At 52.9% G+C, this 27,364-nt stretch overlaps 2 protein-coding genes across 5 annotated transcripts; one reads left to right on the forward strand and one right to left on the reverse strand.

Moving 5' to 3' along the window:
* Positions 1 to 1,124: 1,124 nt before the first annotated feature.
* On the forward strand, positions 1,125 to 11,100 carry SLC37A2 (solute carrier family 37 member 2). 4 transcript variants are annotated; one of them, XM_018922755.3, is made up of 20 exons: positions 1,125 to 1,212; positions 3,046 to 3,127; positions 3,240 to 3,327; positions 3,687 to 3,765; positions 3,958 to 4,093; positions 4,492 to 4,568; positions 4,662 to 4,828; positions 5,209 to 5,246; positions 5,468 to 5,647; positions 5,779 to 5,869; positions 5,947 to 6,009; positions 6,492 to 6,577; positions 7,395 to 7,443; positions 7,734 to 7,807; positions 8,275 to 8,353; positions 8,431 to 8,528; positions 9,458 to 9,522; positions 9,786 to 9,834; positions 10,391 to 10,423; positions 10,849 to 11,100. In XM_018922755.3, the coding sequence occupies exons 1-18, from the start codon at positions 1,154 to 1,156 to the stop codon at positions 9,826 to 9,828; spliced, it is 1,554 nt and encodes a 517-aa protein (XP_018778300.2). In that variant the 5' UTR covers positions 1,125 to 1,153; the 3' UTR covers positions 9,829 to 9,834; positions 10,391 to 10,423; positions 10,849 to 11,100. The 4 variants fall into 4 exon arrangements, with proteins under 4 accessions (XP_018778300.2, XP_018778302.2, XP_018778301.2 ...); XM_018922757.2 differs by lacking the exon at positions 9,786 to 9,834; XM_018922756.2 differs by lacking the exons at positions 9,786 to 9,834; positions 10,391 to 10,423.
* Positions 11,101 to 16,389: 5,289 nt separating this feature from the next.
* On the reverse strand, positions 16,390 to 19,065 carry TMEM218 (transmembrane protein 218). Its single transcript, XM_050983457.1, has 3 exons — positions 18,962 to 19,065; positions 18,635 to 18,737; positions 16,390 to 16,935 (listed from the first exon to the last, which is right to left on the reverse strand). The coding sequence occupies exons 1-3, from the start codon at positions 19,063 to 19,065 to the stop codon at positions 16,801 to 16,803; spliced, it is 342 nt and encodes a 113-aa protein (XP_050839414.1). The 3' UTR covers positions 16,390 to 16,800.
* Between the last annotated feature and the right edge of the window lie 8,299 nt (positions 19,066 to 27,364).

The raw sequence follows: 27,364 nt of genomic DNA on the forward strand, positions 1-27,364 counted from the left end.
ATTCTTCCATAACCTCTACTTTGCTCCTGAAAGGAAGAAGCATTTTTCTAGTAAAAAACTTTTCAGGCCTTTGCAGGAGTGACTAGAGCAAGATGGGTTTTCCCAGAACTGCCTGTGCTGAGGTAACGTGGCGCTGGGCAGAGGTTACTCCATACCCTGTCATTAATATTTACTCCTTGCTGGCCGCCCTCTCCAATATTAACCATGGCAGGAAGGATGGGTGGCCGAGCGTGCCGGATCATTTCTTGTCCCTGTTCCCATCCCATTGGGCACAAAGCAAACCCACCTCCGGTCCAGAGCTGGCACAGAGCTAGGGAGTGCTCCTCGGTTCCCCCTGCAGAATCATTCACTGAGGGATCTGTCGTGGCTAATGCTGTTTATTAACAGCTGCTTGCGTCAGCACTGCAGCCCTAATTCAGGGTGTTGGAGTGGGTTTGGAAAGGGCAGGATCTGCCCCGTGAGGGGGCAAGGAAGCAAAGGGCTAAAGCTGTAAATGGGTTTCTTGTAGCTGATTGTGGCTCTAGGGCAGCTGAGGACAAGCAGTTCCTTGGCATGTCCCCAAGGAACTCGCTCAGGCCCTGGGGACCCCTGTTCTTACCTCTCTGGAGTGATCCCCAAAGGGGCTGTCGGCTGATTCGAGGCTTGGTTAAAGGAATAAATACAGCTGTTGCTGCTCCTCACCCTCAATCTGCCCCTAGCGAGATAAATGGGATACTTTGAAAGGGGGGTGGGAGGAGAGAAGGACTCCCGACATCCCTGGCAATAACCCCAAACCATGTCTGGGGTAGCTCAGTCACCATCAGGGCAGTGAAGCCTCTTCGGGGTTTGCTGGGATGGGAGTGGAAAAGTTAAATCCAGGGTTTTTTCTGCTGGAAAGTACAGCATCGGGGCAAGCTCACGAAGCCCCGGGGCATATGCAAAGGGCTGCTCGGTGCCTTCGCGGCTGTGCCGCTTCCCTCGTTCCAGCCGGGCTGGAAGGCGATATTTGTTTTAGAGGGAGCGAGGACAGCCCGGTTCACCCCTCGCGGCCGAGGAACCGGGGCCGTGCCCGGGCAGGGCCGGGGCGGGACCGGGGCCGACGGGGCGGGAGCGGCGGCCCCGGGGGCGGTGAAAAGGAGCCGGGGGTGCCCGAGCGCCGCCGCCGCCGCCCGCCATGAGGGCAGCGCTCGCCCCCGGGGTCCGCCTGCTCCGCGCCCTCCCCCGGGACAGCCGGTGAGCGGGAAGGGGAGCGGGACCGGGAGCGGGACTGGCTCCGGATATAGGGACCGGTTCTGGATATAGGGACCGGCGCCGGGATCGGGACTGGCTCTGTTCATAGGGATCAGGGCTAGTCCTGGACACAGGGACCGGCACTGGGGTCGGGACTGTTCCCGGGATCGAGACGAACCGGGATAGGGGCTGACATCAGGCAGGGAGGGTGTCGGCACCGGGATGGGGACGTTCTCTGGAACGGGGCTCACTCTTTCGCGGACCAGCACTGGAATAGGGACTGTTCCCTGACCATTGGAGCCGACACCAGGATGGGGACCAGAACGGGCGCAGGGATCAGCCCGGGGTTGGGGAGGAGGGGGTGTCATTCCACCGGGGACTGGCAGCGCTGGAAGTGGAACCGGGATAGACCCTGGCCCTGGGCAGAGGGACTGGCACTGGAATGGAGGCTGGCCCGGACCAGCGGACCGGCAACAGCATGGGGCCAGCCCGGGACCAGCGCCAGGCTGGAGACCGCTTGTCTGGAGACTGACACGGGACAGGGGTGAGACCTGGGCTGGGGACATGGATGAGAGGTCACTGCCCCAGGGCCCAGCATCGCCCTCAGGCACTGGACCCAGATGGGATCAGCCCCACTGACAGCAGCCCAGGGCTTGGGACTCGGCCTGGGAGGGGGGAACCTCGAGAAGGGCAGCAGGACCTGCCAGTCCAGATGTCTCAGGCCCTCACACAGAATAAAGTGGGATGTGGCCTAAACAGAGACCTCGCCTGCTGCCTTCTCTTTTGACGAGGTGATGGGACTGCTGCCCATTTAATTTCAAGTAATAGTTGGATTTTTTTGGAAGCCCGTTGCCAGATACCCCCCTGCTTTTCCATCTGCTGGAATTTTCCCTGCCAGAGCACGAAGGGTAAAAAGAAAAAACCCGACACCCAAGTGTCTGGCCCAGGGGGGCGCTGCATGTGAACTTTATCGTCCCCTTCCCTACCGTGGCCTCTCTGCTCCTCTTGGATCAACCCTGCAGTCACTAGCAGTGATTTGGGGCGGTTTATTCATTTTTTGGGGTGGGAAGCAGCAGTTTCTCAGCCACAGTGCAGCCTCGGAGCCGGCACCACAGCACAGGGAGTTGCCCTGGATTTGCAGGACACCCGTCACTGCTGCAGCTCCAGGGAGAAGTGAAACTGCAAAGAGGAGCAGGATGGGCCAAAACCACCCAAGAAAAGGTTGTTTTTTTTCTAAACTTGGAGCAACCCCGTGACATGTCTGTGTGCTGCAGCTGCCCCAACTACTTGCATCCTCTGTGCTGCCATAAAACCCTTCCTGAAGGCAGGATAGCTCCTTCCGATATACTTATCTTGCTCCAGAGAGTGCTAGATCCTACTTGGGATTCTCCAGGCTTTATCTGTTAGCTTTGATGGGTGCAGCATCCCCATTTCCTGAGCTCAGACTCCCCCTTTCCCAGCGTTTAATCCAAGCAAAGGGGATGAAATGGCTTTTTGGTGGAGGAAGGGGAGCTGGTATTGCCCCCTGCTTTTTTTTCCAGCTTATCTTTGATTAACCCTGGGAGTGATGATGAATCAGCACAGTTTCCACTCATGACACCAGGAAGGCACTTGCTCACCCTGTGTTTCGGTGGGATGTAACTGCTTGAGGAGGTGGAAACACTGCTTGATGTTCCCCACGAAACTCAGCTGATCTTTTTAAGCCACATCCTGGGCTTTTTTGGGGAGGTCTGCTCACTTCCTGACCAGCTCAGCTGTGCTGGTTCAGGTCACCAATCCAGTAGAAGAGTCCCCAGTCCCTCAGACCCTGACCTCTCTGCTTCCTTCCTCCCCCAGCTATCGGGGACTGACTCTGGTGCTGACCTTCCTCTCCTATGCCAGCTACCACCTCTCCCGAAAACCCATCAGCATCGTCAAGGTGAGCTCCAGCCTCACCACTGCTGTGGGGACAGGGAACCTGGAGAGGGCACATAGGGAGAAGGGAGCTGACAGCACTTTGATTTCACCCCCTCTCTCTCCTCCCCCTGCAGAGCCAGCTGCACCCCAACTGCTCAGCCTTGGGCCCAAACCCCCACAATGACTCCAACAGCACCACATGGTGCAGCTGGGTGCCCTTTGGTAAGGCTGAGCCCCTCCAGGCACCCCAAAACCCACCCTTGTGGCAGCTGAGTTGGGCTGCCCCCATTCCCTAACACCAGGTCGTGGCCAGGGTTTGTCAGGGAGCCAGCTGCCCATTAGGCCTCCGGAGGTAATTAAGTGATGAAGATCTGTCCCATGTCCCTGGTCCAAAGGGCAGCAGCGGGTGGGGAAGTCCAGGACAGGACCAGGTCCCAGTGCTGATGGCACCTGGCCATGCCCCCAGAAGCCTCCATGGGGACCAGGCTTTTGGGAATGGGGGACAAGACCCAGCCAACAGCCACGAGGAGGGGACACAAGATGGGGGCCAGGCTGAGGTGACCCTAATATTTGTTTTCCAGATGGGGACAACTACAAGGAACTTTTTGGGGCGCTGGATAATGCCTTCCTGGTGGCCTACGCCATCGGCATGTTTATCAGGTACCCAAGGCCTTTCCCTTCACTCACCAGTTTGCACCAGTCTGACAGAAACTGGTTTCCATGGGGATGGGGTCGTGCTCACAGGGAAGCAGCCAGGGATCCGCTCAGGATTCGGTACTGGCTCGGTGTGATGATGCCCATTGCTGGCATCACCCGTGACAGCTCCTGATGTGCTCTCCCCTCTCTCTGCAGCGGTATTTTTGGGGAGCGCCTCCCCCTGCGCTATTACCTGTCGGGGGGAATGGTGCTGAGCGGGCTCTTCACCGCCCTCTTCGGCCTCGGCTACTTCTGGGACATCCACGTCCTCTGGTACTTCATCGTCGTGCAGGTGCGTTGTGCTGGAGGACGCCCAGGCTTTACCACCGTGGCCTCATCCCGGATTTTCAGTGGCCTTCAGGGTGGCCCAGTTTCTAAGCAGGGCAGCCCTGAGCATTTCCTCTCCCCACAAAACCTGGCTGTGCGTGGCGTGGGCGTCGAAACCTTTGGGCGCGCCCGGCTCCGAGCGGCGCGGGCAGCTGGTTTGGCAACACCAGCCACTCCCAGCTCAGCCATGGCAGCGATGCAAACGGCCCCAGGATTGCCCCAGCAGGGAAAAAGCCGAACAAACCAAGTGTTTTCTTAGCACTTTGGGTAGGGGTGGCTATTTTGGAGCCCAGTTGCCCAAAGGGGTGCAGGGCTCTGTGGCTGTGGTCGGTGCTTGCTGGGTGATGCTCCCATCTCTTGCAGGTCTGCAATGGGCTGGTGCAGACCACAGGCTGGCCTGCTGTTGTGGCATGCGTTGGAAACTGGTTTGGCAAAGGAAAGTGAGTTTTCCTCCTATGTGTCTCATGCCAGTCCTGGTCCCTGTTGACCGTGGCAGCCCCCCAGTGCCACTGACCCGGCTGTGTCCCCACCAGGAGAGGTTTGATCATGGGCATCTGGAACTCGCACACCTCCGTTGGCAACATCTTAGGGTCGCTCATCGCCGGTGCCTGGGTTTCCTCTGCCTGGGGCCTGTCCTTTGTTGTGCCTGGCATCATCATCACCGTCGTGGGCATCATCTGCTTCTTCTTCCTCGTGGAGTGTGAGTGTTGTCATCTGGGGCACAGCAGACAACCAGTGTAGTGTATACAATTTTCCACCTTGTCCATCTCTAAGCATTTTTGGCAATCCCAAATACTTATTTCCAGCCTCTGGCTGGCAGGGATGTGGATCTGACCACCATGGGGATGCTCAGCATCTTTGGGGTTGTCCAGGCAGGCTCATCCCCCATACCAGGCACTCCTCTGAGCCTGTCTTTCTAGGAAATATCAGGGGAGTCTTTTGGGTTTTTACTGGGAAAGAGAGTACCCAGAGATGCAGCCTAGACCTGGGGGTTCCCAGCCCCTGTGAGATGTTGGAAGGACAGCAGGTGGAGTGGGGTTGCTCCAGGCTCTCCTCACTGGGTATTCTTTCTCCCTGCAGATCCTGAGGATGTTGACTGCAATCCACCTCTGCATCACGTGAGTGGCACCGATTCCCAAGGGGCCTGTCCTGGGCTGGGTGAAACAACTGGGTCACCAGGTTGTAAGGGCAGGAATTAGAGCAATGTTCAGTTGTCACAGGGGATGGTTGTTGCTCTTCCACTGGGATCATCCTCTGGGTCATGCCCCAGCAGCAGAGCCAATGTTTCAGTCTCCTCCAGCCACAAAAGCCACATCTGCTGCTTTCGGCTCAATTTTAGATGGCCGCTGATGAGGATCCTGGAGGAGTGACCACCAGTGAGAAGGATCCTGAAGCAGTCATCTCCAACGAGGGCCCACTCAGCCTCTCAGGCCAGAGCAGTGTGGATCACTCCAAGAGCTCCAAGGAGCCAGCTGAGGAGCCCGAAGCCATCAGCTTCCTTGGGGCACTTCGCATACCTGTGAGTGCTGGGATGGAGGAAAGAGCAAAGCCAGAGCAGCTCAGAGCATCCACAGGGAGATGGGAAAAGCCCACCATCCAGAGGAGGCTGGGGTAAGAAGTCTCCTCTGATGTCCCCTCCTCTCCTCCCAGGGCGTGGTGGAGTTCTCCCTGTGCCTGCTCTTTGCCAAGCTGGTGAGCTACACCTTCCTGTACTGGCTGCCCCTCTACATTGTCAACGTTGGTGAGTTTTGGGGACAGCGAGGCAGGAGTGAGCCTTGCAGGGGAAGCATCTCCTCACCCCTTTTCTCTCCCCCACAGCTCATTTCGGTGCCAAGGAAGCCGGGGACCTGTCGACCCTCTTTGATGTCGGGGGTATTTTAGGTTCGTCAACATACTGGGATGGAGGGGGTGGATCGGGGATGATTTAAGGACAATCCTGGCCTTGACCGGCCTTGGCTGGTCCCCCCCACAGGCAACACCATCTCTTTCCCATAAGAGGTTTATTCAGTGTTCACAGCACTCAGCAGGCAGCAGATGCCCCTCCATTTGATTTTGGCATCCGTTTGTTTTGCCAACCATCACAGCCTCTTTCCTCGGGTCTCACTTGCTCAGGCACTCCTTTTCCTACAGTTTGCAAGCATGGAAGAGACCAGAGCAGCATGGAAGTGCAGAGGAACCATCTGCAGGGAGGAAGTGGAAGGGATAAATCAAAGCTCTTCACTCTGATATTATTATGTTTAACCTCGGGGGCATACTGGTCAGAAGATGGGGGATGAAAGAGCATCACGTTGATTTTGGGCTGAGCCAGGGCAAAGCTCTGTCTTTGGGCTGGTGTGAGTGACACCTGGGACTCTTTCTTGTAGGAGGGATCTTCGCTGGCCTCATCTCTGACTACACTGGCGGCCGAGCCACCACGTGCTGCGTGATGCTGGTGGTCGCTGCTCCCATGGTGAGCTGTCACACGGGCTCCAAGCCCGTCACGAGGCTTTGCTCTGCTCCGGCTCCTTTGAGTCACAGCTGCCTTCCTCTTCCCAAGCGCCCGGATGAGCTGGTCACGCGCCCGCCCGAGATGAGAGCTGGGATTGATTCACGTGCCCAGATGTTCCTGGGAAGGATGTCCAGCTCTAGGGGCTGGGGAGGGATTGCAGAGACATTGACAACTAAAAATACCCTGTAGGTTTTTCCATCCTGCCATAACTCTGCTCAAAGGCCTGGGGGTCCCACTGAGCCGGTCCAGCTTTTGTCGCTTTGATTTTCATCCCAAAAGCCCCCATGCCAACAGCCTCATGCTCCACTGGAACTTGGCCTGGAAATCCTTCCCAGGCACCTGCACAGAGCTCATCTGGCTTTGCTTCCACAACATGGCTAATTAGCTGTAATCCAGCCCTGGCTGGCTCTGGCAAGGGAGCCTCTCCTGCTGAAGGAGCTGGCACGTGCTGGGAAGCAGAGGGGCTGTGTCACCTCCGCGGCCCCAAGAGCACCTTTGGGGCAAATTATGTCTGGCTGCAGCTGTGGAACGTGGCAGAGCCTCACTGGCCGTAAATCGTGTCAGCACCTCTGTTTGCCAGCTGCCAGGTATTTCATCATGCCAGTGGGATGCAGAGGTCAGGGGTGCACTCAGCCCCCCATCCCAGCTGGTGCTTGGCACAAGCAGTAATTCAGGTCCCCACATTCTCCATCCCATTCCCAGGGTACTGCTGCAAGGAAAAATCTTGGTGAAACAGCTGGAGTAGCCATAACTGGTTCACCTTGTGTCTCTTTTCCAGCTGTTCCTGTATAACCACGTGGGTCAGAATGGCATTGGCATATCAGTAGGTAAGGAGCTCCATGGTGCAGCTTGGTGCTGTCACTGAAGTGGTGATGGCAGACACTGAGGATTCTCCTGCCTTTCCTCCTCTTTGTGAGCCAGGCTCCAGGCTGAACCTGGGGGAGGGTGGTGTTGGGTGGGTGTTCACTGCCTGCTGGGTGGGATCTCTGTGGGAAAATGGAGATGCACAGGAGATGGATGTGTGGGACAGCAGTCCACACACAGGGTGGGGATGATGGATCCAATGCCCTGCTGCTCCCTGCCCCTAAGGATTTGATCTCTTCCTGGTACTCTGCAGCGATGCTGATCATCTGTGGTGCTCTGGTCAACGGGCCCTACGCGCTCATCACGACAGCGGTGTCGGCAGATTTGGTAAGAGATGCACCTCAGACCCCGCCATGCTGCCCCTGCACACCCAGAGGCTGTTCCCTCTTTCCCAGAGGGATTTTGCTGGGATTTTTGCAGTTTACTTTTGTTTTCCAATGCCTCCATAGCCCAGTGGAGAAGGGCAGAGCTGTCACACCTGGTGCTGCGCTCCGCACCCTCCCTTAAACACAGGGGTTTTTCCTGTTGCTTTTTCACCTTGGCCACACAACTGTTTTTCAGCTTTGCTGCATCTCCCTCTGAACACAAGCAGGGTGGAAATATTTGGTGGCAGATCCCCTGGGAATTCCTGTCTGCTTTTGGGGATGCAGGCAGCATTTGAGTTTGGTATTCGTGTCCGTGGCTGGGTCTGACACGTGGAAATTGCTTGAGAGATCAGCCTCCCTCTGGGAAATGCCAGCCATGCACCCCAAAGCTGCTTTTACTCCTTATCTTTTCTCTCTCCATCCTTCCAGGGCACCCACGAGTCTCTCAAAGGAAATGCCAAAGCCCTTTCGACTGTCACAGCCATCATCGACGGCACGGGATCTATTGGTGTGTCCTGGGGGGTGTCGGGGGTCCTGTCCCCTCTCAGGTGGGGACAGGGCTCACGTGGCTCGTGTGCCCCACAGGTGCTGCCCTGGGGCCGCTGCTGGCAGGGCTCATCTCTCCCATGGGCTGGAATAACGTGTTTTACATGCTGATAGCAGCTGATGTCCTGGCTTGTCTGGTAGGTGTCGCCTTGCAGGACTCCTTTCTCAGCCCGGGGTGTCACAGGCTCCCTTTTTGCTGCCTGCTCACTGGTGGAGGGCACAGATGGTTCTCAGAAGGCATCCAGGCACAGGGCAAACTGCAAGGCCTGTGTTGGCTCTTGGTTTTCTCAGCTTTTGCAGAGATTAGATGTTTTAAACAGATTGTTGTGTTATTGCTTCCTCACACGAGGCACCATTTTGTCAACTTTATAGAGATGGGGTAACTGAGAAATGTTTTCAAAGGTTTTATTCTATTATCAGTATCAATAAATAGTGAGACTCAAAAAACTCAACACCATTCCATCAGAAACTAACCTATTTCCTAGTTACAATACCTTATAAGTGTTTTTCAACCTATTAACTTTTACTACACAATATTACTGTTACTTTTAACTCTAATATTTTTTCCCCACATAGTTCTACTTCAATACATCTTTCACAATTCTAATTATCTAAAATATTTAATCTTTCTACAAAACCATATTTTGAAATTTATTAAAACTTATTTCTAGTTCAATCTCTCTCTCAACAACGTCATCTCTATTCCATAACCTTCCTAAGTCAACACACCTTATCTCAGTATTTACATACAAATATACAAGACTGTGTAAACTTGATAGAAAGTTTGAGAATTCCTTACAAGTGTATTCCCCACAGACTCCAAACCTCTGCTCTCTCTTGGCTTTTCCCAACAACCTCCTCCTTGCACAGGTTTAGTTCTTAAGACCTTTGCTGGGAAGAGCTGTAGAATTGATCTGCTGGGATGGGAATGCTGCTGTTGAGGCTGGAGGCTGCAGTGCCCCCAGCCAGCTGCAGAACTGATCTGCTGGGATGGGAATGCTCCTGTTGAGGCTGGAGGCTGCAGTGCCCCCAGCCTTGCAGCGATCCTCTGCCCTTCCTCTTGCAGCTCCTTGCTCGTGTGGTGGTGAAAGAGGCCCGTGGCTGGTGTGGCCCCATGGCGAGGCAGAGAGGGTACGTAGCTGCCCCCCCGGAGTGGCCCCTGGTGCCAGGATGCCCAGGCACAGTGTCAGTGCTGCTCCAGAAGGATGTTTGCTACCCCTTGCTGTCGCTGCTGCATCTCCGCGCAGGCATCGCGAGGCCGCCTGCCCCATGTCCCGCTCCTGTGGCCTCTGAGACATTTCCACCTCAAGCCAAGGCAGCACCTGGGGATTTTAGCCACCTGCACCTCAAAAAACACTTGGGGTGTTAAACGCAGTGTCCTTGTGTCTTTGTAGCTCTAGTGTGCAGCTAACAGAGTCAGTGATGGATGGGAAGTAGCTTGGTGTAAGTATCTTCACTTGAGCCCTGAGGATTAAATGCAAACAAACACAAGCCTGATCCATTCTGATTCTGAGTTTCACTTTGCAGGCTCAGCCTAGAAATAGGCACTGCTCCAATCATTTAGAGCCGAGATCAAGATTTGAGAATCAAAAGATCAAATTGCAATGGCCAGGAAGACTGTGGGGGAGTGGGAGGAAGGGGGTAGAGGGAGATGTGTCTGGGCAGTGCATCCTTGTCTCTGGCTGATTTAGCAGACACTGGCCCAGATGCCCAATCGATTGGCATTGATTAATGCACTTGAAACAGCTGAATTTGTAGGCTTTGCCCACCTGTGCTACTGAGCTTGATTTCACACAGCCAGGGCTGGCTAATCAGATCTGTAGGCGAATCACTGCAGCGAGTGTATCAATAATCCCCAAATCAGCACTGCCCTGGCTCCGATTGCCACCACCACCCCCATGTGACATCTAAAGGAAGGGGCCACAGCCAGTCCTGGCACTGGGGCTGCCAGACCCCGACCCCCTGCGAACATTTCGTCCCTTATGTCTTGTGTTTGCAGGTGAAAGACCAATAGTCTGGGCCTCGTGCTGCGGTAAGTGCAGCCCAGATCTCCTTCTCCGCCTGCCGGTGGAGGGCTGCCAGGCTCTGCTCTCTTGTGCCGGGGCTGGTTAGGGTGACAGCTGTCCTAGGGGTTGACAGCATCCGTGTCTGCACCAAGCACTGCCTGGTTTCTGCTGGGGGAAGCAGCTGGCTCGGTTTGTGGCAATACTGCAGTGTCTGGAGGGCTTTGGGGAGCGTCTCTGGAGCAGCTTGCAGAGAAGAGGCACAAACGCTGTAGGATTTTTGGGACATTTCAGCTTTGGCCGGAGACAAAACAGTGGCTGGATCTCCTCCTCGTGGTGCGGACGGGGCTGGGCTTTCCCGGCGGAGCTCTTTCCCTTTCCATCTCCGGCAGCATCGCAGTGTCCCCCATCCATCCCAGCTCCCCGCCTGAGCCGCTCGCTTCTCTCCCCGCAGGTTTAAGGAGTTCTGACGCGCCCCCTGCGAGCCGCCCCGAGCCCGGAGCGAGGAGAGACCGGGGCACACCGGGAGGGAGCGCGGGCACGGCTCTGCCCAGCCCCGGGCACGGCCCCGCGGGCTCACTGCCGCCGTGGGTTTGCTTCCAGCGGAGGCAGGGCCGAGGAGTGGTCAAAGGGCCCTGGCCAAACGCTTTTCTGGGTCAATTCTGCACCATCGGCCGTTTTATTAATAAAAACGTGTAAAATCTTTGTGGCCGCTCCATGCCATGTCCTGAGAGGCTCGGCCGAGTCTGTGAATACCTGGGGCAGGGATCACACACCCCTCTCCTTGCTTCTCTCTTGTTTGTGAGCCTAACCCATCCAGACCCTGCTTGGAACACCAATCCCTGCTTGGTATTCCAGGATCTGGATCAGGAGGATGATGCCAAATCACTTTAGGCACTGCCTCACCAACAAAGCACTGCTTCTTCTACGCGGGGAACATCCCTGGGCTGAGCTCAAATTAGGCTAGGTTTACTCCTTGACTCATCCCACTGCAAAAAAAAAAAAAAAAAACCAAAAAAACCCAATGTTTTCCCTGATTATTAATATTCCGAAATCATACCGTTTAGCTCCAAAAGAAGAACCCCATGCATCAACCCCCGCACAACGGTGAGCTGATCCCACACTCCGGCTGCTCTCGGTCCGGCACGGGCAGCTGATCACCTTCGTCAGGCGCGTCCTAATGAGGAGCGGCCCCCGGAGGTCTCGGCGGTGCCGCTGGCTGCCAGCCCTGCCGGCTCCCCGGGCAGCCACGGGGCTCAGAAACCCCCGCGCTGTGAGCGGACTGAATGCGCAGAGCCAGATGTGCAGCCAGCTGTGTGCTCCGGGGGGGGAGAGGGGGGCGACTTTGAAGTGCGCGGAGCCGGAGCGAGTGGAAGCCACGGGATGTGACTGCGTCCCCTGGGATGTGACTGCATCCCCTGGGAGGTGACTGCATCCCCTGGGATGTGTTTGCATCCTCTGGGATCTTTCCTGTCCCCTTGGATGTTTGCATTGCCCTGGGTGTGTTTGCTCTTCCCTGGGATGTGTTTGCTCTTCCCTGGGATGTGATTCCATCCCCTGGGGTGTGATTGCATCCCCTGGGATGTGTTTGCATGCCCTGGGATGTGACTGCATCCCCTGGGATGTGACTGCATCCTCTGGGATCTTTCCTGTCCCCTTGGATGTTTGCATTGCCCTGGGTGTGTTTGCTCTTCCCTGGGATGTGTTTGCTCTTCCCTGGGATGTGATTCCATCCCCTGGGGTGTGGTTGCATCCCCTGGGATGTTTTTGCAACCCCTGGGATCTTTGCAGTTCCCTGGGATGTGATTGCATCCCTGGGGTGTGATTGCATCCTCTCACCACCCGGGGGTCGCCCCTGGCTCGGGGGCTCTGCCCAGGGCAGTCAGTGCCTGGTGCTGGGGGTTCTGTGTGTGCCTGGGATAAATTGCAGCTCTAATTGACTTCACCTCTTGGATCTTGACCCGAGGAGAAAACATCTGGGCCTGATGTGATTTTATTAAGTGTCGATTTCATCAGCAAAGGGGAAAAAAAGGGTGGGGGGTGAAAAAAGGAGGGAACTTGGGAGCCAGTTGGAGCAGCTCCCTCTAAACCTGCGAGGGGGATGGAGTGGGACCAGGGCCAGGCAGCCTGGAGAGGGGCAGCTGCAGGTTTGAGGTGAGCAAGCAGTGATGGCCTTCAATCCCCTCCACTCTGACTGGTGATGCTCAATGGGCCTTGGGGAAAAAAGCAGGAAAAATCATGGAGCAGGCAGAGAAAAACAAATCCCCAAGTGCCCTTTTCCCCAGGGAAACATCGATCCCACTGGGCTAAACCCTGATGGAGCCACAGGGAGAGGTGTCACTACAGGGTCTGTCCTCAGCAGAGCCTCCAGGTGACCCTGCAGCATCCCCAGGCTTGTGGCACTTGTGGCCTCTGTGGGCACAAGGACCTTGCTGCTGGTGGGGATCCATGAGCTGGGTGAGAATGGCCCTGTCAGTGCTCCTGTGATGGAGCTTTCACACTGCTGGATGACCCAATGACCTCCTCTTGGGGAGGGGGGCCTCAAAATGCCCCTTCAAGCAAAAAATCCTGTAAGCCCTGACACACATGGGGGCTTATTGCAACAGCAAGTTGGTTCGGGGATTTTATTTCCCCCCTCCCCTTTCTTCCTTTTTTTTTTTCTTTCCCCCTTCCTACTTGTTCTTTCAGCTGCTTACAATTTTTCTGGGACAAATTTAAGCCTGGGCCATGTCCCACTGATGTTTGGAAAGTCTGAACAGCCTTGGCTCTGCTGCCAGGAGCGAGGATAAAGGGCACACAGCCCATGGCAGTTTCAAACTTAAAATGAAAAGAGCCAAATGCCAAAGAAAACTCCAGATCTCTCTGAGCTTTGGAATTGAAGGGTGAGTGGGAAGGCAGAGAGGGGATCCCCTGGGTTGGCCTTAGCCAAAAAAACTGTTTAAATGGAGCTGAGCTCCTCTGGGAGGGATCTGGAGGAGAACTGGCCTTGTTCCTCCTCTGCTGGATAAGGGGCTGCTGCTTGTGCTCTGCCATGAGCCCCTTTGGCCCTGCCCTGAGAGCATGGACACGTGTCCACCTCTGTCCTGGGATGGGACAAATCCCAGCCCAGAGGGGCTCTTTGGGTGTGGTGAGTGCAGAGTTTGGGTTTTTCTGTAGGGGACCCCACAGTCCCCCAGCACAGCAATGCCATCCCCCAGGAGGCAGATGGGCAAGAGGCTGCTCAGATTTTGGAGGAAAGCTGCTGCTCTGCTGGGAAGGTGAGGAGGTGGCTGGGGCACGGGCTGTGATTACCTATGCAAGGAGCAGCTGGCAAAGGCTGAAGGGCTTTTTAATTAGCAGCCAAAGGCAAATCAGGATCCAGCAGCAGGGAAGCTGAAGTCAGCAAAGTCAAGGTGGAAATCTGAGGGCAGTTTTTCCAGTGAGGGTAATTAAGTGCCAGCAGAGAGCAGCGTGAGACATGAGGAATGGCCATCATTCAAGGACCTTAAATCAAGGAGAGGAGTTTCCCCTGCAGACACTCCTGCTCCTGCCATCTCTGCTCTGGCACTGCTCCCTGCCCTCCTCAGGGAGGAGGGAGCAGCTGCCCTCAGGCTGGTGAGCCTGGCACTCCCTGGGCATCCTGGTGCAGGGGCATCCCTGCTCATTTCTAAGGAGCCAGGCAGAGAATTTAGGGAGACAAAGGGCTGCTTTTCCCCTGACCTGAAAGCAGCCAGCCTGCCCTCATCCTGGCACACAGACCTTTCAGCACAGCAGCTTTCTTGAGCTGAGATTCAGCCTGATTTTCTGCCTGCACCTCAGGACATGGCAGACCTGGTTCTCATCCTGCAGGAGGAGGGCTGGATCAGTTTGGGCTGGAGCAGGGCTCCTTGGCTTTACCATCCTCTGAGGTCCCAAAATCCTCACCTGCAACTGAGAGGTTGGGGTTTAAGACAAACCTGCCCTCCTGTGGCACATTCATTCCAAAATAAAGGCAGATGTGCTAGAGGGGATTATCCTCCAGGAGCTGGAGCTTTGGGGGATGGATGGAAGCAGAAAAATCAGTTTGGGGCTGGTTGGGAAACAGCTCTGGCTCATACCAATTCCTTGACGTGATCTTTCCTGTTCCAAAAATAAACAGGAACCGTTTGGAAAGCCCCTGAGTGGGGAGGAGCAGAACTCCCCAGAATAAATAAACACACAGAGAGCCCGGGCTGAGTTCATCCAGCTGGTGGCTCCCCACTGCCAGGGCTGAGAAGGATGAGGATAAAGCTCAGAATGTCTCAGTGGGGCTGAGAGCACGTGAGGCTTTCTCCAGTTAATGGGGATTTTGGGAAAGTGCTGAAATGACCTCCTTGAGCAGGAGCTGCTGGCTCTCTCTTGCAGCATGGCTTTCTGCTCTCCCCAGAATTACTGCTGCTCTCTCAGCCTTTCAACTCAGTTAGGGGGACAGAAAAAAACCTTATTTGGGTTAAATTACAGCACAAAATGGGGAGAAGTTTCACATTTCTGCTGTTAGGGTTGGGATTTAGCCCCAGCTGCTTTTGCTGTGGTTTCCCTCTCATTTGCTGGACTGAAGCCCTGGTGAAACTGTGGCCTCACTGAGGCTCCCAAATCATCCCACAACCACAGGGATAACAACAGAGCAGGCACAGAGCTGGAGCTGCCAGAGAAACTCCATGTTCATTCATGTTATTAACACAATGAATTAAATATGAATTTTGTTTCAGGTGTAACATCACAATCACCAGGAGACCTCAATGTGCTTGTGCTGCAGAAATGCTCAGCATTTCCTCAGCACACTCCCTTGGACATGGGCTTCAGGACAGGAGGGGATTGAGCATGGCTGCAGTTTAGAAAGCAGAGATGCCTCTTCTCTGTTTTTTTTGGGACTGTACTTACATTTTTTAGCTGACTGAGTCAGTGCTCTGGGGTGCTGGGGCATTTTCTGCCAGGGAAGCATCACCTCCACACCCCTTATCAATCTTTCATGTCCTGAAAGCTCTGCTTGGTGACTGACAGCTGCCAGAACAGGGCTGGAAAAAGCCAGTTGGTTCTTTAATTTACTGTCATCAGTTCAAAATTAAAAAAAAAAAAACAGAAAAAAAAAAATCTGAGTTTCTGCCCTCAAGTTTTTGGCTCTGTTGACCCTGACCACTGCTCAGGGCTGTCCCACTTGACCTCACCTGCTGCCATGGAAGGCAGAGCAGCTCCATCCCTGTGGGGCTGGAGCACATGAGCCATAACAGAGCCCACCTCACCCGTGACCTGGGCACTGTGGAGCCTCTCCCCAGAGCAGCAGGGAGGGTGAAGGCTTCTTCCCTGCTACAAACAGCCACAGGATGCTCCAGGCCACCAAAATGCATTTCTCCTGCAATTCAAAAGCCTTTTGAGATTTCATGCAGGAAAACTGCTGCCAGGGAGGGCACAGAGCAGCAGAGGCTGTGCAGACAGCTCGTGCCACTGCTGCCCAGACCTTCATCTCAGCACAGGCTCTGCTTCAGCTCCCCTGGCTTCCCCCCAAAATAGGGACAAAAATGGCATTGAACCCCATTGCTGCTCCTGCAGAACACAGAGAGTGTTCTCTCCCCCAGGAGGGGAAAACAGGGACAGGGAAGGGACAGGGGGACCAGCAGGATCTGGGCTAGAACTGAGCAAAGCTTTGAAGTTTTAGGGTAGCAGCAACTGTGAGCCCTTGGCAGCACCCAGGGTGCCACCTCAGGGCCTTCACAGGCAGGGAACCCTCAGGTACCAGCATCTCCCATGGCTGGCAGGACTGCTCAGCACCAGGCAGGGCAGACACAGCTCCTCCCTCACTCCTGGCAGGGCAGCCTTCCATTTGCTGTTCTGGATCATTCTGCATTCACCCCCCACTCCAAAGCCTCTGATTTCCAGTCCAAGGGACCATCCCAAACAATCCACAGCCACACACTGATGTTGGTTTGGGTTTTTGTCTCAAACCCAGAAAAAGGCAGCTCTCATGGGCACTGTGACCAATAAACAAAGCCTGAGTCAGGGATTTCTCGAAGAGGTTTATTAAACCACAGTGAAAAAGGAGCAGTAACAAACTGCTCTAGTTTGTTACTTGTTTGTTTGTTTGCCCTACCCATCTCTTGTGGGTAACAGTAACAAACACTCTCGGTTCAGGTCAGTGCACTGAACCAGGAGCAGCACCAGGGACTGATCTCAGCTCTCTGTAAACAAGAGCAGCACTCAGAGGTTCACACACCTTTGCAGGTGCAGAGGCTTGAACCCCTGGGGAGGAAGGGGCTCCTGCTCAGACCAAACTTTGCTTTTTAAGATGAAGCAAAGGCTTCACTTGCTTCGCTGGCTCTATCTGAGCTCAGAAGGAACATCAGGGTCACCTCCAGAGCAGCCTCCTGGTTGACTCCCATGTATCAGGATCTCCTCTTTGCAGAGATTGCTGTCTCTAGCTGCTGTGGAGTGGCTTGGCATACACAGGCTCCATGAGGTGGTAAATCAGGAACAGGAAGAGGCACCCGAGGAAGACCAGGCTCATCACAGCCAGGAGGATGAAGCGGCCGATGAGGAAGGTGTCCACAACCTGCAGGGAAGAGAAACACAAAGATCCCAGCAGGTCACAGCCCAGTCTGCTCCAGGAGCCTGGAGGGAGCACACCACATCCTGGAGAAAAGAACCTCTGGGGCTCCCCAGATTCCTCTCCTTGCTTTTCATCCCTGGGATGGATGCACAGCGTGTGACAAATGAGAACAAGAATCCCTGCAAAAAGCTGCAGGGAATGTTAATGTGGAGCAGCCCAGTTCTGAGCACAGGCAAGAGACAGCAGGCAAGGCCTGGAGCAGTTCTCCCCAGCCACCATCCTCCAGCCCTGATTCCCTTTTAGAAGGGAGATAGCGAGAAAAGAGAAAAATAACAATTAAAAAAGAGCTGTGGTAGCTAGGCAAGACAAAGAGAAGCCCATGGCAAGGAGCTGTGTATGAAATCCCCCCTCTGTTCCCCAGACCCCCCAGAGCTCTGCTCAGCCCCAGCTCAGCTTTATCCATCGCATTAGCTCAGCCCTGGTGCTCCTGCAGAGAGTCTCTGGTGAGCCAAGGGCTGGCTCCTTCTGCACGTTTCACTTTTTAATTAGCCAATTAGCAGAGTTTTGGTGCAGAAAGCCCAGGTCATGTATTATTGATAGGCAGGGCAGGTCCAGTCCAATTGAAGATCCCTAAAAAAATAAGCTTTCCAATTCCATTTGCCTCCCAGGCAACAAGCACGCACTGGGCTGCCTTCATCTCACTCCTGACCTTCAGGAGCAGGTCAGATGTGACACAGAGGGAAGAAAAGAACATTACAAGGATCTTTTAGCAGGGATTTACACAGAACAGGAACCAGAAGAGCAATAATTAACAGGCATTAATAATAGAACAGAGGAAACAGCACCTGAAAGGCCACACAACTTTTGTGTATTCAAAGCCCAAAGTGCTCTGGGGGAGCTCAAGGTGGCAGCTCAGACAGCCTGATCCAAAAACTGGGGGAGATCCCTGGGCCTGACAAGGCAGATGGCTTGGAGATCGAGCAGGGCAAGAACCTACAAGAGAGCTGAAGAGCTGTTATTGGGCTTCAACCAGAAATCAGAGCTGAGGGAAAAGGGGAAGGAGAAGGATGAGGAAAGGGAATGGCACAGAGGGAGCAGAGGCTGCTGGAGCTGGGAGGGACCAAAGCAGGAGGGCAATCCCTGCACAGAGCCCCTGGGGATGGGAGGAGGGAGCCAAACCCCACTGGTGAGGTGGAGCAGTGTCTAAATCAGCAATTTAGTCACAGAAATTAACAGTCACCAGCTCCACCAGCAACACAGCCTGGGCCAGCAGGAGAGCAGCGTGGGGCAACCTCCGGGGCACGGGGGTGGCACTGGAGCTGTCTCTGAGCTGAAAGCCCATTGCCAGGCCTCAGGGCATCCTGCAGCCCAGCCCTGAAATGAGGAACCATTCCCAGGGCATCCTGCAGCCCAGCCCTGAAATGAGGAACCATTCCCAGGGCATCCTGCAGCCCATCCCCGGGGTGAGGAACCATTCCCAGGGCATCCTGCAGCCCATGCCCGGGTGAGGAGCCATTCCCAGGGCATCCTGCAGCCCATGCCCGGGGTGAGGAACCATTCCCAGGGCCCCAGGATGGCCGCAGGACCGTCCCTGGCTCAGAGACTCGTCTGGGGCCATGCCCACGGCAAAGGCCGAGCCCCGGCCGGTACAATCCCGGGGCATGGCCGGGGGGTGCCGCCCTCCCCTCCCGCCCGGGCTCACCTCCTCAGCGCCGGCGGGGCCCGGGCTCTCGCCCTCCCGGGGGAACAGCAGCAGCGCGGCCGTGAGCGCGGCGGCTCCGAGCACCACCGGCACCGCGCCGACCCTGCGGCGAGAGCGGAGAGCGGCGGGGCGAGCTCAGCACCGCCGGGCCCGAACCCCGCGCTCACCGGGCCGGTCCCGTCCTCATCCCCGCGCTCACCGGGCCGGTCCCGCCCCATCCCCGCGCTCACCGGGCCGGTCCCGTCCCCATCCCCACGGCTCACCGGGCCGGTCCCGTCCCATCCCCACGGCTCACCGGGCCGGTCCCGCCCCATCCCCACGGCTCACCGGGCGCGGCCGGCGCGGCCCAGCGCCATCACGAGCAGCAGCGCCACGGCCCAGAGCAGCAGCAGCGCCAGCACCCCCGGCCCCACGCCCAGCGCGCCCGCCATGCCGCCCCGCGCCGCCGCTTCTGCCTAGCAACCGCGCCGCCTCAGCCAATCAGCGCTGCCCACAGCGCCGCCCGCGCTGCCTATTGGCTAACGGGGGAGGGAGGGGGCGCGGACCCAGCTTTCCTTGTCCCGCTCGGCGCGCGCTCGGGGCTTCCCATTGGCTGGCAGTGAGGGGTGGGCGGGGCTCTCTGCGCGCCGCCGGAGGCGGGGGCGCGCCCGGGGGGAAGGAGTGCCCGATCCCGCTCCCGATCCCGATCCCGCTCCCGATGCCGTCCCCGATCCCGGTCCCTATTGAACCCCGGCCCTGCTGGCCCGTTCCCTATTCAATCCCGGCCCTCCTGGCCCCATGGGATCCCCAGGGTCCCGCTCCAGCCTCTCCCCGTCCCGCGGCCTTGGCCCCCGTCCCCGGGCTCGCGGCTGCTCCCGGTGGAACGGGAATTTCCCTCCGCTCCCTCCCGGTGCAGGCGGATCGGTGCTTCATTCCCTCGCCTTGGCCGGCGCCCCCCAGCTCCTGCCCGCCCCGCTGCAGGGAGCACCTCTGAACGCGCTTGCACCCCAAAATTCTAAAACCTGAGCTGTCCACGCCCTCAGTTATATTTAGGGTCAAAATCAGGCAGATTTCGTTAATACAGTAACGCTGACACGGGTTCTGGAACAGCCATGCTGGGGGTCTGGGACAGCCAAGCCAAACTAGGGAGGTTTGTCAATGCTATAAGCATCTTCTAACACCAAGACAGGAATTTCCATCTCAAATAAATATTTCAGCCTGTTTATAAACTCTGACTCTTCACCACCACATCTTGCCCCTCAGACCCAGGCCAGTGGGGTTTGATGAGTGACTTTATCACAGAATCTCAGAATTACATCGTGGTTTGGGTTGGAAAGGACTTCAAAGACGATCCTGCTCCAAGCCCAGACACTCTGGGCTCAGTTAACCCAAAACCCTAAACACTGATATTTTCTGTCTCAGCTGCTTGAAGTCTGCAGTACTTTGCCTGCATCAAATGTCACCTGAGTGGGCGTTTTCTGTGCTTCTTTCGAGGGGAGGAATAAAGCAGAGGTTAATTATTCTGTGCAGCACGGACCTGCCTTTCCCCGAGATGAAATCAGAGTCGCCAGCATGACACCCAATGCTCCAGCAAGCAGAACACGAGCTGCCTCTGACACCTGCCTGAGCTTGGCACGGAGCAGCAGCCGGCTGCCAGCACGTTAAAAACGTGTTTGATGGCAAACTCCCTCCTGCTCTGCCTCCTGCCTTAACCCCAGGCAGGGCTTTCCCCCTGCAGTCCCCGCCTTGCTCGTGTCCATCTCTGCTTTCCCTTCCCACTCCTCCTCCTCTGGTGTTCCCTCTGCTTCCTGCTCCTGCTGGCCACGAGAAATTAAACGTTTGCTCCTCTTCTTTGGGAATCTCCCTTTGCTTTTCTCTGTTTTCCCATTTATTTCCATTTTTGTGGTTTCTAGACCCCAAAATTCCTTCTTCATAACCCTGTTTTCAACTGGATCTTTCTGCCATTCTTTTGCATCCTTTGGCTTTTCATCTGGAAGTGATAAGTTTTATTCATCAGCCAAAAAGGCTTTTCCTTGGCTTATTTTTGTCTTGTACCTCTCATCCACAGCTTTTCCAACAGCCTCGTTAACCTCTCCCCATATTGATTGGGTTTTTATTTCTCATCTCCATTCCTGGTGCTGCCAGGTCGTTTCTTGATGCCAGCAGGAGATTGAAGTTCAAGTTCCCCAGCTCAAGAGATTGAAGCAGAGAGCTCGAGTCATCCAGCTGTTGATCCTGCTGGTGGACCTCACCACATCCCAGATGTTTGGCCAGAGGTTGAAGGAAAAATGCAATTTACAGCCCAGCAAGCACACCCAGTGGCCAGCTCTGAGCCTTGCTGCTCGTTGGTTCTAACTCCACCATTGCAGTGGGGCTGATGGTAACTGAGAAAAAGATTTGGAGTTGGAATGAGTTGAAATGGCCCCAGCAGCCCAACACCCTCCAAAATACTGATGTATTTATCCCTTCAATATTAAATGCATTAATATCTAATAATAGATATAATATGTAATATACTACATCTATAATATCTATAATATACAATAAAATATATAATATAAACAGATAAATATATTGTATTATATACAGATTAAATATAATTATAATATAAATATAACATAATATAATATAAGAGAAATAATATAAGATAATATAGATATAATAAATAATATAAGTAAGATGAATATAATAAATAAAGATAATAATTAATATAATCAGAATGATGTTATAATATATTTATATGTAATTATTATGTGGTATTGTGGAAGATACGAATACGAGGAGACATTAATGTAAGAGAAAGAAGAAGGAAAGGAAGAGAGAGAGGAGAGAGATGGGGACGAGAGAAGAGAAAACAGAGAAACAGAGAAGAAAGAAAGGGGGGGGGATATAGGTGGAGGCGTTATAGTGAGGGGGTATTGACGTGAGGAGTAGACCGAACGATAGGACAGAGAGGGACAGAGTAGATAAACAGAGATAGAATGAGAGACGAAAGAAGAGAGAAGCGAGAAGAGGAGAGAGGCGAGGAAGAGAGAGGAATAGGAGAGAGGAGAGGAAAGAGGCAGAGGGAGAGGAGAGTGAAGGAGAGGTAGAGGAGAGGAACGAGTGGAGGAGGAGAGAGATGGGAAGGATGAGATGGGAGATGAGAGGAGGAGGAGGGAGAGGAGAGAGCGGAGGGGAGAGGAGAGGAGAGGGAGAGGAGAGTAGAGTGAGTAGGAGAGGAGAGGTAGAGGAGAGAGGGAGAAAGAGGAGGTAGGAGGAGGGAGAAGATAGGATGAGGAGAGGAAGCAGAGGAGAGGAGAGTCAGAGCAGAGGAGAGGAGAGGAGATGCAAGAGCATAGCAGAGCAGAGCAGAGCAGAGCAGACATACTAGCATATTCAGATATATCAGTATTATATATATTTAAATTTACATATATATATATAGTTACTGATACTCATTACAATAAAGAGATAATGTTAATAATATTTCATTTGCCCAGCCCCCGTGGTATCAGAGCAAGGCTGCAGCTTTCTCTGAGCACAATGAAGGCAAATGGCAAAGCCACAGATAAGGAAAGCTGGGCAAACCAACGCCATGGATGTGATATTTCCAAGCACAACCTTCACCACAAACCCACAACCCATGTGCCACAGAGCTCATCATCCTAAACCCATCCCTCTCCTGCATCCCAGCCTCCTCCCAGCACCAGGAATGCCTTCCTGGGGATTTGCCTTGCAAACTGCTCCAGCAGCCCACCAGCTGAATGCAAAGGTCTGATTTTATTGCCAAAGAATCATTTACTGCTGGCCTAAAATAACTTTTCCTTCCGGATTTCACCTGCTGGGATTTGGTCCCATGTATTGCTTGTGTCAGAGTGGCATTGCAGCTGGAAAAAAGAGTAACAGAAAGTGGGAGAAAGGCAGTGCTGGCTATAAAAGGTGAATTAAAACACATTAAGAGGGCAGCAAATATTGGGGATGTTTGCTGGTGTCACACATCCAGGTTTCTCCTGGACTTTTGATTTGCACCACGTGGCATCTGCAGCCAAACCTTTGTGCTGGGGACAGGACACGTAAAGTGGTGACAAATGATGTGGTGGTGATTAATTCCAGCTCCAGTGTGTTTGATATCCTAACACAGGTATCATAAAGCCTTTCCTGGCAGGGCTCTCAGGCAATAATCTGCTTTAAATAAGGAGAAGTGGAGCCATAATGATGCTGTTGGACGCTCGTGGCCCAAAAATCCCAATTCAAAGGATTTACCTGGGCACAAATAATTCAGTGTTCTCCAGTGGGTGGGTGCTGCTGTCCTGCCAAGGAAAAGGAATGGTTTGAAGGCTGTGTCACCACTGCAGGTAGTTTTTCCCAAGGAAGAGATCAGGGAATATTTTATTTGCAGGGATCCCTGTGGCAGGAAGGAATGATGAATCTGACTCCATGCTCTCAGAAGGCTCATTTATTATTTTATGATACTATATTGTATTAAAGAATATTAAACTAATCCAGAAAGGATATTTACAGAAGGCTAAAAAGATAATAAGGAAAACTCGTGACTCTCCAGAGCCCTGACACAGCTTGGCCCTGATTGGCCAAAAAGTCAAAACAATTCCCATGAAACCAATGGAACAATCACCTGTGGGAAAACAATCCCCAAACACATTCTAAAGGAGCAAAACAAAGGAGAAGCAAATGATTATAATATTGCTTTCCTTTTTCTCTGAGGCTTCTCAGCTCCACAGGAGAAAAATCCTGGGCAAAGGGATATTTCAAAAAATATGAATGCCTCAAGGGAATTGTGGCATTTCTTGGCAAAGGCGTGACAAAGATCCCGAGGCTGGCATTGGATGAAATGCGCTTGGCAGAGAGGCACAATTAGCACTGGGCTAATTAAACTCTTGGCCCAGGAGGATGGAGAGGTCACCTTCCTCCAAGGACAGGATCACATGGATCAGAGCTCTTTTGTGAGAGGAGCAGCCCCTGGAAACAGAGTGGCTTTGGGTCAAGATGGCCTCTTTTGGGTTAAAACCTGCAAATCCACCATGGCCAGCTCATCCTGGGGGCCAAAATAACCAACGTGGCCTAGAATCAAATGATAATAAATGATCAAAGTCTTGGTGGTGGAGTTGGAAGCGCTGAGGGAACTGATTTAAAACCGCTCCCGCAGCCGTGAGACCTCCAGTTTTACGGCTGGAGCTCCAATATTAGAATTAAAAAGAAACAGGCGTTGATGCAGGAAAGAAAATATTCTGCTCCTGATTTAAAGACTAGCGAATTGCTAAATATTTTTATTAGTGGCAAATTTGCAGCTTGCTGGAACTAATTTCACGCCCGGTAGATATGGAGCTTAAGCTGGGGATGGCGTTAAATTACTCTCTTGTGAGGGTGTTTAAGCCTGGTGGGGACCTGTGGGATGGTGGGGACCCCATTTTTGGGGGATTCCTCCTGAGTTGGGAGTCTGGAGATGGTGGTTGGGGAGAAGACTCTCTGTAGATGTGTATCATTTTGTCCTTGGTGTGATAGGAACCGCCTGTCTCCTCTCATTTGCATAAATTTGCTTATGGGGTTTTGCATCAAACCAGTGTGGTCATGAGGCCCCAGGATCCTTCAGCCTGGAAAGATGTTATTTATGCTTTAGGGATATTTTGGAGATTATTCAATATATCCAGCATTTTGTTGATTCTGTTAATTTTAAAATTTATTTAATCAATTATAAAAATGCTCTGAATGGATTTTGAAAAAAAAATATTTAATTGATCTTTTATTTAGAATATTCCAGGTTTCGTTGATTTAAGAGATGGATACTCTGCATCCCTGAGTGCCACTTGCCCTCTGGACCCGTTTTTCCATATTTTCTTTGCTGGCCAGATGTTTTACAGCTTGCCAACCCAAATTTGGGCTGGTTTTCCACCAGCTTAATGCTGGGGGAAAACCCATCCCATTTCAGCTCGCCCAGATACAAACTGGGACAGGTGCAGGTGTGGGGTCAGAGGATGTGGAGCTGGAGAAAGCAAAGCAAAGGCATCAGCAGGATCCAATTACTCCTCTAAAAATACTGCCAGGAGGGTGGCAGTGGTAAACAAGAGCTATTTAAATCCCTCAGTCCACTCTCTGTGATGGGGAAAATGAGGTTAAATTGTTCTTCCCAACTTACCTGGAGGACACACACGGCTGAGAAGCGCTCAGTTGTCCTTTTGCAAAGAGACATCCCCCTGAAAAGAAAGTTAAAATAATAGGAGAGGGTTGGTAATGTCTCCAGTGGGGATAGAGCTCTCTCTCACAGGAACCCACTTCAGATTATCTTTTTCTAGCTGATGGCGGAAATCAATTTTAATCATCCTGACAGGAAATGAGGATGTAAGACTTCAAACAGAATAAATCCTGCAACATTAAAAAAATAATAAAATGGAATATGAAGTCACTTTTCAAAAGGAAAAAAAAAAAGAAAATCTCATCCCAGCAAGTGGAAATGCCTCTAAAAGGCATTTGGTGGGAGGAGAGAAAATATTTCCCACTGGGGGACAAGGCTGACCTCGATCCAGAAGCACTTGGAGAAGGTGGATGGAGGAGGAGAGGGTCTCTGTCATCACACCTCTTGTGGTTCACATCGCTCCCAAGGGGGAGGAAGTTGGTAATTATTTGGGTTTGCTGACTTGTTTTGGTAAATGCAACTTTACTTCAGTCCAGTTAATTTATAGATGGGTGCAAAGAAGGTTTTTGATGCTTGGTTCTCCAAAGTTCAAGGAACTGGTGCAATTTCCCTAAAAACCCTACAAAAAGAAAGTTCCTGTAGTTGTCTCCTGGGGAGGTTTTAGTGTCATCACCCCCACATGGGGTGACATGTCCCCATGGAGTCAACGTGGCAAAATCTGTTCCAACCAAGGAGAGGAAGGAGGAGAGAAACTGCCTGAGAGGTGAAATTTGGCTGTGGAGACCTCTGTGAGTGCTGCAGGGGATGGAGAAGAGGCAAAGCTAAAGAAAGGAGGTAAAGAATCCATGGAAAATGAGTATAAGAAGATCAAGGGGAAAAAGAAGACAAGAACAGGCTCTGGGGAGATGGTAACAATTAAAATTTGCTTTTCTAAAGGCATTCCCAAAGGCTCTAGAGCCCACAGCCAAATGTTTTTCCAACAAACTTCTATTTCCCACCCATTTCCCCAGGAAATGCTATTTCCCACCATTCTTACCTTTCAAGAGTATCCATGTGGGTCCAGCTTGCACCATCTCTTTGGAATCCTTGCTCCTTTACCTGTGTCAGCCCCCTCCTCCTTCCCACCCAGGAGTTCCAGGTGAGAAACCAAGGAGCCAGGGATAATGAAACCCACAGCTCCTCCTTTTAAGTGGCTCATCATCATCAGTTCTTTTGGTTTTCCTCACAATGGCATCAATCATGGCCACTCATGAGACTTTAATGTCCCATAACCATCATCCATCCTAATTCCCTTGCAGCTGAGCAGTCAGTGCTGTCTCAGAGCTGGAAAGGGTGGAGCAGTGGCAACATCTGCCCATGGAGGGACCAGGGGGACTGAAAGTGACCATAAACTGCTGAAATGGCCCAAATTTATGGCTGAGACCCCCAGGACTTCCAGGCAGGTGGATTTTTTGGCAGTCAAGCCTGCTAGGAGTTTTCATTCAGGTTTTATTCTTGGCTCCTTGCAGCACCTTTGTTCTTGTCCTTTTTCATTTGACACATATCTATTCTTTTTCTGCTGTTTCCTGGGCTGCAGCTTGGAAATCATGTGAGTTTTTAGTTGTTGTTATTTATTTATTTTTTAAAATTTAATTTCCTTCCCTGTTTGTGTGTGATGGTGGGGAAATGAGTCGTGATGGGACCTGGCTGGGCTGAGCTCTGCTGGGTGGAAGCAGTTGACTTCAAAGTCACAGTGTTACCCTTAACTTCACCCCTCGCTGACTCCTGAGCACATGGGATGGTTTTTTATACCTCCAGATGAAATTTTAAATTTCCACACAGCTCAGTGTGGATGCTCCTGTGTATCTGACCTTCGTGGTGCTCAATCAGCTCATGGCTGTATCCAACCACCCCTGGGCCACTGGAGGTGGAGCCCACCCTCCTCCAGGGCCTCCCCAGCCAGGCTGCACCAACCTCTCTTTTCTCCTCGTTTCTCCTCTTTTCTCCTCTTTTCTCCTCATTTCCATCCCAACTTTTTCACTGCTGGTGGATGGCCAAAAAAAGAAAAAAGAAAAAAGAAAAAAGGAGCTGGATTCTTCCTGCTGCACTGTGACTTCGTGGTCCTCCCAAAGCCCACCCCAGCTGCCCTGCGCTCTGCAAGGACACCATTCTATCCCAGCCCAGGGGTTTTGGTCTCAGATCTCAGAGGTTTTCCATCCCAAAGGATGCATAAAGCTTATTTTGCTTTCCTTTGCCTGCAGAGAAGATTTTATGCAGCGCTTTGGTTTTCTCAGGTCCACTGGCAGCTCCCTGAGACAGCTCTGGCAGCCAAGGGTGTGAATCACTGAGATGGTATTTAAGATCCTTCAGGTAACCTGTACAAGAAAAAAAATTAAAAGGCAGCTAATCAAATGGCTTTGAGGGCTGTAAAAAGCAGAATTCAATCCCTGAGAACTTTCCAAGATGTAATTTCAGAAGACATCAAAGATTACATGAGCCCAAGAAAGTAAAACTACTCAAAATTCAAAGTTTATAGTCCATCTGTCTCTTTGCTTCAGGGAGCTGGTATTAAATTTATTGCTAAATAAAACAAATAAGCCTAGGAAAAGTCAGCATGGAAATCTGCATACTTGTAAGAGAAT

Source organism: Serinus canaria, chromosome 24, assembly GCF_022539315.1.
Source record: "Serinus canaria isolate serCan28SL12 chromosome 24, serCan2020, whole genome shotgun sequence".
Lineage (NCBI taxonomy): Eukaryota > Metazoa > Chordata > Aves > Passeriformes > Fringillidae > Serinus > Serinus canaria.

Coding starts and splice junctions, on each gene's coding strand:
- SLC37A2 (XM_018922753.3), top strand. CDS start 1,154: ATGAGGGCAGCGCTCGCCCCCGGGGTCCGCCTGCTCCGCGCCCTCCCC. Junction 3,128..3,239: donor AACCCATCAGCATCGTCAAG/GTGAGCTCCAGC, acceptor CTCCCCCTGCAG/AGCCAGCTGCACCCCAACTG. Junction 5,247..5,467: donor GCAATCCACCTCTGCATCAC/GTGAGTGGCACC, acceptor GCTCAATTTTAG/ATGGCCGCTGATGAGGATCC.
- TMEM218 (XM_050983457.1), bottom strand. CDS start 19,065: ATGGCGGGCGCGCTGGGCGTGGGGCCGGGGGTGCTGGCGCTGCTGCTG. Junction 18,738..18,961: donor GGCCGCGCCGGCCGCGCCCG/GTGAGCCGTGGG, acceptor CTCTCGCCGCAG/GGTCGGCGCGGTGCCGGTGG. Junction 16,936..18,634: donor GCCCCGCCGGCGCTGAGGAG/GTGAGCCCGGGC, acceptor TCTTCCCTGCAG/GTTGTGGACACCTTCCTCAT.